The following is an 8,365-nucleotide window of genomic DNA, read 5'->3' as shown; positions in this document are numbered from 1 at the left end:
CTTGATTTGTAGAAAGTGTCATTGTAAATAAAAAATTACAGTAAATAAATTGTTTGTAATAAATGTATGTATTGTAAATATAAAATAAATGTCTTCATTTTTTATTATTTAGTACATATTACTAGTCCCATCGTACAGCTGTTTTTCATGTAACAATAGCGCTATGTAACCGTAGCCTCAATAATTATTGTTACATTCGTAATTAAACAGATCCTTCCCCAACCATGCATTCCGGCATTTAGTCTCCAATGTAGCAATAATATTTTTATTATTGTTACATTTCCATGTAATACTGATGTAACCGTAGCCAGTGCCTTCTTTATATTGCATTCCAATGTTTGTAATCATGCGTTCCATAGGTATATCTTTATTATCTCCCTTCGATGTTGTTTTGATATTAGCACGAAAGAAAAAGTAACTTATATGATTGTATTTACCTTTTCTAGTCTGATAAAAGGTAAGTTTTATATTTATTCCATTTCATATCAAGTTACGTATTCGCTGAACCGCGTCGAACAATATAAATATCGTGCATTTTAAACCAAATTCACAGTCATTCTAATGTCTAAAAGTTGTTAAATTGGAAAATGTATGGAAAGCATATTTAACATTGATTTATTTACATTACTATAAACTCTATGACGTACAATGAATATTTGAAATAAACAAAATTAAAGTGCATATTATATACACACGTGGTATTTAAAGGGATCTCTGATTTTTTTTAATGTTAAAATACATATACTGGCATGACTGGTGTATGTATAATCATTGTATAACACTGAAATATTAAATGTTAAAGGTATATGTTTTTTTTTTCGACGCTATCAATAAAAATTGTATGGGAATAATCTGGATATATTTTTCTCACTTGCACAAGTTGCATGACCACAGTACTATTGTTAACCATGTAAACTTGATTTTCAAAAGACAATTGTTTATTGAATCATTTTTTTTGTGAATTGGGTATGTAAGGCAGGCATGTGGGTCCATTGATCAAGATGAAATCTCTTTGACATTATTTTTTTTCAAAACTAGATGTTTTCTTTAAATAAATGAAGGTCAAGTTCAATTTTTCCAATTTTGCTTTTCTTGTTGTTGAGATGTTGAAATTTCCAAAGTTTAAGAATTCAATTTTTAATGAAATACTTATTACTTATTTTTTTATTATATAACTGTTCAAAGGCAAATAACTCAGTTACGTAAATACTTTTTTTTCTCACTATTTCTATTCAAAGGGAAATAACTCAAATTCGTATTTAAGTATAACTCTTTGCTATTGACATCGATGCGTGAAAAGTGTCACGTATAGGGGTACACCAACACGAACCCAACCAAAAACTTGGGATGATTTCATGTGTTCCGGAGGATTTTAATATAGCATTCTTTGATTAATATGTAGCTCGATTTTTTTCACTGAGCAATAATTTTTTTTTATCATTTTTAGATCACCTAGCTGAATTACGTTTTAAAGAGATGACAAAAAGGCGCATAACATAAGTAAAAGATTTAATCATCATGGTCATGGAAATATAGCAGGCACCACTACAATCTCTGTTATATTAACCAGACTAGACAACATAGATAGTTTAACAGTTATCTCTCCTGAACAACCTACAGTCAAATGTGAGATGTTCCACCTTGGACAGGACAAGACAAAAACAAATATGGCTTCTGATCCTGAAATCTCCCCTGAACAACCTACAGATAATTTTGAGATGTTCCTCGTTAGACAGGACAAGACAGAAACAAATATGGTTTCTAAAACTGAAACCTCCCCTGAACAACCAACAGACAATTTCGAGCTGTTCCTCGTTGAACAAGACAAGACAGAAACAAAAATGGTTTCTGATACTGAAATCTTCCGAGAACAACCTACAGACAAGTTAGGTACGCTACACTGTGGACAGGACAAGACAGAAACAAATATGTTGTCTGATCCTGAAAAGAAAAGTAAACTGACATTCATCCCTCTTGATCAGACCAGTACAGACCAACTGATTGATAAGGCATACCAGACTTGTACAGACCAACTAATTGATAAGGCATATCAGATTTGTACAGACCAACGGATGGATACGGCATATCAGACTTGTACAGACCAACTGATTGATAAGGCACATCAGACTTGTACAGACCAACTGATTGCTAAGGCATATCAGACTTGTACAGACCAACAGATGGATACGGCATATCAGACTTGTACAGACCAATTGATGAATAAGGCATATCAGACTTGTACAGACCAACTGATGGATAAGGCTTTTCAGACTAATGAGAAAGTTGATAATGGTACTGAATCTGGTAAAAATTACACGGGTAATGTTTGTGGTAAAGAGTGCAAAACTAGTGCATGTGGTAAACAGATCGAAATAAAGTCATGTAACTTATGTAATAAAGGATTTCGTCTGGTCTTAAATACTCGTATCATAAAACATAAAGGCTATAAACCTTTTAAATGTGGAGTCTGTGAAGTAGATTTTAAGAGGAAACAACAACTAGAAATGCACATGAGAACACATACTGGTGCTAAACCATACAAATGTGATTTATGTGATAATACTTTTAGATAGGGTCATCACTTACGGGATCATATCAGAACACATACTGGTGATAAACCGTTCATATGTGATATATGTGATAAGACATTTAGTGGACGTTCTCACATGCAGAAACACAGGAAAACGCATACAGGTCAAAACCCGAGTAAAATATATAAATGTGATGTATGTGAAAGGGAATTTAGTCTGCGTTCTGACTTAAAGAGACACATGAGAACACATACGGGTGATAAACCTCATAAATGTGAGGTATGTGATAAAGCTTTCTGTAGGAAGGAACACTTGCAATCACACATGAGAACACATACTGGTGATAAACCTAATCAATGCGAGGAATGTGATAAAACTTTCACTAGGAAGGAAGGCTTACGAGTACACATGAGAACACATACTGGCGAGAAACCGTTTGCATGTGATATTTGTGGTAGAGGTTTTACTTGTAACAACGACCTGCAAAAGCATACACGCAGACATTTGAGACGTAATGAACATGGTGAAGGACCATATAAATGTGATATGTGTGATAAAAATTTTATTCGGACATCAAATTTAAAAGTGCATAAAAGAACACACACTGGTGAAAAACCATTTTTGTGTGATATATGTGGTCTAACATTTAGCCTCTCAATTTCTTATGCTTCACACGTTACAAAACATAATGCTGAGAGGACCAAATTACTATAATAAAATTAAGCAAAACAAGGAATTCCTATATATAGAATGTCGTACAACTGAATCTCCACCCTATATATGTTACAGTGAATTTGTATAATCAGTGATTATGTAGAATCCCTGAAATTTTCAGAGATTATGTAGAATTACTGGCTAGTTTAGGGATTATATATAATCACTAAAATTTTCAGGGATTATGTATAATCACTAGAAAAAACGTCAGGGATTCTTCATAATAACTGAAATGAAGAAATAGTTTTATTTATAAAGAAAATGAATAAAATTGAAATTATTTATTCTATAAAAATCACATAGTTCTAACATCATTATAAAGTAACATAAATTGTAAAATGTTAAGCACCATATATCAAAATGATAACCCAATTTTTTGCACACTACATGAAAATGTGAAAAACAATATATCAAAACAATATGCTTCACATCTGTTATTACCACAATATCCACATTTTAGAAAACCTTTTCCTGCACATATCGAATCAGATTTTAACGACACGCCTTAGTGAAATAAAGTGTTCAGTAAAACATATGAAGGTACCCCCCAACAAAAGATGGCAATTTGCAACCTGTTCGAGCAAGAAAGATACCATGTTTTGTAGTCAGGTGATATCCTTTTTCAGACTTTTTTTAAACAATTGTCATTATGTTTTTCGGGTTTCCTTTTCCTTTTTTACCATGTTGAATTGCTATGAGAATATAACACCAAATGCAAGCTTCCTCTAAAATTTGTTTCTATGTGTCAATCCTAAGTTCTGCCTGTTTTTCCTACATTTAGATGCCTAAGTTCTCACAGTTTGAATGTCTTGTTCATTTAAACAAAACAAAAAACCACACAAAACAGATGTTCCATAATCTTCTTCACCATTTGCTTTACATGTATCACAAATAACATGCTTTGTGGTTTAAAAATAGAGCATAAATAAGGCCGTTAGTTTTCTCGTTTGAATTGTTTTACATTGTCATTTCGGGGCTTTTTATAGCTCTGACTATGTGGTATGGCCATTGCTCATTGTTGAATCCAAACGGTGACCTATAGATGTTAATTACTGTGTCATGTTGGTCTCTTGTTGACAGTTGTCTCATTGGCAATAACACCACATCTTCTTTTTTTACCTGAATATTCATTTGACGCTGGCTTTTGATAAACAAACAATTATACATGTAAAGCTATTGCTATAAAGGGAATGTTGATATTATTAATTTTGAAGTCTTCAACTTTATCTCGAAACCCTTTGTTGGTTATATCTTTTAGATCATCCTCTGTGTTTAAAAGCAAAATTATTTCATCTGGCAAGGTCTATATTATTTTTTTTTATCAAACAAAGGATCATTAAATTATTCATAATCCCTGAAATCATATTAGGGAATTTGTAGAACAATTATTAAAAAGTTCAGTGATTATGTAAAATCACTGGTCATTTTCAGGGATTATATATAATTACTAATGGTTTTAGTGATTCTACATATTCCCTGAAAAATCAGGGATTCTACATAATCCCTGATTATACAAATTCACTGTTACATATACATATATAATTTTAAAGAAGGAAACTCTAAAAACATTGACTTTTTGTAATGGCTTACTTTATTAATAAACGTTTAAAAAATATTGTTAGCAATTAAGGGAATACTCGTATAAGTCTGAGCGTCAGTGGGATTAATTTAAACATATATGTATTCATAGTCGATTTAGAAACAAGTTATTACAACTTATATTAATAATAAACCCCTTTTCACTGTGCTTGGTGCAAATGTTGCCTTGTATACTTGCTAAAATGTCCAGGGTTCGACCTCTGCAGGAAATTCAGGTTTGCTGTCACTCTAGAATTTTGTTCCAATACAATGAATTTTTTATCTGGCAGGGGACTATGTATTGCCTTGCAGTACTCTCAGAATTCCTGTACTTCTAATTTGCGTCCTGAAACGAACTGTTATTTATATGCATTATTGCCTTTGTCCCAGATTTTTATTTATAGGTAGATCTTTTAATTTGAGTCGGTCTTTGTTTGTACTGAATACCAAGCACAGAGCTATCATGGCAAGCTCTGAAATTGTGTCTGTCTAAAGTATAATCTATCCATCCATGACCAAACATCAGTATATGCACAGCAAAATAAAAATACACACCGATATATAGAATATGCGGTATCAATCGACACAAATAAGAAGACGTCGGCAATGAGAGACGCACAGTTTGTTCCCATAGAAATGTCGACAATTTTTTTTCTTATAAAAACTCTACCTCCAAATTCAACAATTATGTTGTCAATAAGAGATTCCAGCATACTGATCACTTGTTTCTATGTGTAGCATTTTTTCTTTTTTGTTCAATATTGTCGAAAGGACAGTAAGACGAGTTTATGACGTCAAATTGTCTTGTTGTAGCACGTTCACGTTTCCTGTTTGCAGTATTCTAATGGGTTGATTCTGTTTTTTATTCCTCAGTCTTGGCAATATGGAGATACAACATTTTTTAACTGATTTAAGTGTGGCCAGGGATTGAAAGAACTGTTTTACAAGAAAAAGTTTTAATAAACATGATAAAAACATGAAAACAAATCTTTTATTTGTTCAAAATTTTGCTTTCTGAAATTCGTGCGATCTCAATAATTCGATATGTTTAATAACCTTAGTAAGTCAGGTGTTGATTTTTTTGAAAGAGAAAACAGTTTAATAAGCATGAATAGGAGTTGTATGAGGATCAAACCTGATTTGGTAAAAAAATCTACAAAATGAGGTTTGCGTTTTTAATGTCAGTCAGTATATCTGAAAGCATTGAAAGAAAATTTTACACAGGTGCCCATTAAAGCATTACATGTTGTGCTATTTCGTCTATTAGTGACTGTTTGTTTCTCCTATGTCCAAAAATTATCTGTATTTGTCATAGTATTTGTTAATGTTTTATATATCAGTCGTTGATTAAGGAGAAAGTATTGTAACGTTTGTGGGTCATCGTAAATTCCCCTTTTTCTATTTTTAGATACTATATATAACTATAGTTGTCCGGTCACTTTTTCGCGGGGATCGTTTATCTCGTGCTTGAACTCAATGTCCAGACTTGGATATTTAAACCTCGTCAGGGCAGTATTTTTTTAGATTGGGGAAAACTTTCGTATTGGTAAGTTGTATTTTAAATTTCAATTTATTTTGTATTTCGATGTTTGACTTAAATATTTATTTCTTTACGTTTGATATATTTCTTTTCGGTCTCGTAGTCAAACAGTTCTAAAATGTTAAATTTACGTTTCCGTTCCAGAATAAATAGAGGGAATTGTACACTAGCTTGATATTTTATGATTTCGGGTTTATAAAGAGATGGGTTTCATTTTGATAGCGATATTTAGACAGAGGGTTAATCCGAGGGATATTTTGGAGTAACGGTCGTCAATCTACGGGATTGTTCGTGCCTAATTACTCTGAAATAGAATTTTGTATTATCGCATGTTTTGGTTTTGGATCTTGAACTGGTCAATTTTACTGAAAAACGTTTTTCAGACATTGCTCTGGTTGGATTGAAAACTAAACGGGAAATGCGATGGTTTTTTTTACTGGATCGATTTTTGTTCCCTAGTCATAGAATAATGAGATTCATGTTCTAGTCTAACAAAGTCGGTGGGAACCAGTGGGTATAATTATTTTGTCTCGGAAGGTTGACGTCACAACTTGATTGATTGAATTTAGTTAAAAACGAATAGTGTACAGCTCTCAATATTTTAAGTAAACGGACACTTAAAATTCTAGTATTTTATTTTATTCAATTAGATAGCACTAAGGCCAAACGCTTCTTTGAAATGGTTAACTTGTATGGGTATTTTTCACCGCATCGTTTGTCCAAAAAGGGGAAGTTCGAAAGTGTATTGAAATTCTGAATTGATAATTTCACATGGAGATACCGCAATATTTATGTATTCATATGTTGTCTTTGTCTATTAAATATGAAACTGTTTTATGAATTTTGGTCATTTGTTATATGAGCAAATACATTGCTTGGCAAATCGTCATCACTGGTCATTTTTAGGTTTCTTATTCCTGTCATTATTGAATTTACTGTTTCGTTGTATGGTCAGTATGCTGTCAGAAGTCCTGGAGCGAAAGCACAGGCCGAACCCTCTCTACCAGTAACGTAAATGGCTGAGCTAGCAGGGTATAATGTCATGAGACAGATTATGAATGGAAAATACGTTTACACACGAAAACCCATTTACGTTGCATTGGCGCCCACGTAGGGACCCCAGCTTTACTAGAGTCCCCCCGATTTGCTAGCTTTTGGACCTTTCATTTCATTTTCGAACTTCCGCACCTAATTACTTTGATTTTATTCTAATCTCGAGAAAATTGGTAGCGACAGTGGAAGGCTGAGCTTGTAATATAAATTGTATAGCTTGTCAGATTTTTCACCGGCTGTGTAACATAATGTTGTTATCATTCATTTCATGTTCATAAAAAGAAAATAAAAAAAAAGTTTATTTCGTAATGTTTTTTTTTTACCTTGCCGACAGTGTATGTATTTGTCGTGCCTCCTTATCTGCGAAGTATAACTATAGTCGAACGTTTATATTGATGGATTTATTTCTATGGACAATCTGTATGTTGAAAGGTTGGTTCTGACACCTGACCAAGGTCAGAACCAACGTATGTGAATTATATTCTTGACTGCAGCAAGGATGCGTTATGCTGAAGAACTATTTTATATATGTGCGGAATAACGGAATTTGGACTATTTACAGTCATTGTGTGTCATGAACTGATACTTCGTTAAGAAAGGGGGTACGAAACCTTTGTTTTTGTATGTTGGCAAATTTGAATATTTGTGGATTGTTTTAATAAAAGGTCATATTCATTGAAAGGTTGATATATGTTGTAAATTTATGTATGAGTAAATTTTTTTTTTACAAGTCCATGCATAGACTTGTTGCGAATAAGGGATTGTATTCTACACAGTCGGTGCCTTCATACTCGAATATATCTATTATATATTATTTGCTATTAAGGGGTTTAGTATACGTTTTTCAGGGTTATTCTATTTATTCAGATATTCATTTATTTATTAATTGACTTCAGATTTGCGTCTTGCGTGAATGGTCAATTTTGCCTGCGCATGGACGTTAATCTTA

General features: G+C 32.7%; 1 protein-coding gene across 1 annotated transcript; it reads left to right on the top strand.

The window, feature by feature from the left end:
* Window positions 1-366: 366 nt before the first annotated feature.
* LOC143051865 (uncharacterized) lies at window positions 367-2,704 on the top strand. The gene is made up of 2 exons (XM_076224855.1): window positions 367-457; window positions 1,448-2,704. The coding sequence occupies exon 2, from the start codon at window positions 1,632-1,634 to the stop codon at window positions 2,571-2,573; it is 942 nt and encodes a 313-aa protein (XP_076080970.1). The 5' UTR covers window positions 367-457; window positions 1,448-1,631; the 3' UTR covers window positions 2,574-2,704.
* Window positions 2,705-8,365: the final 5,661 nt, after the last annotated feature.

Source organism: Mytilus galloprovincialis, chromosome 11 (assembly GCF_965363235.1).
Source record: "Mytilus galloprovincialis chromosome 11, xbMytGall1.hap1.1, whole genome shotgun sequence".
Taxonomy (NCBI): Eukaryota; Metazoa; Mollusca; class Bivalvia; order Mytilida; family Mytilidae; genus Mytilus; species Mytilus galloprovincialis.
The sequence above is the reverse complement of the archived record's forward strand: the minus strand, read 5'-3'. Positions and strand labels throughout refer to the sequence as shown.

Excerpts from the sequence above, each read along its gene's own strand:
- LOC143051865 (XM_076224855.1), top strand. The coding sequence starts at position 1,632 with ATGTTCCACCTTGGACAGGACAAGACAAAAACAAATATGGCTTCTGAT.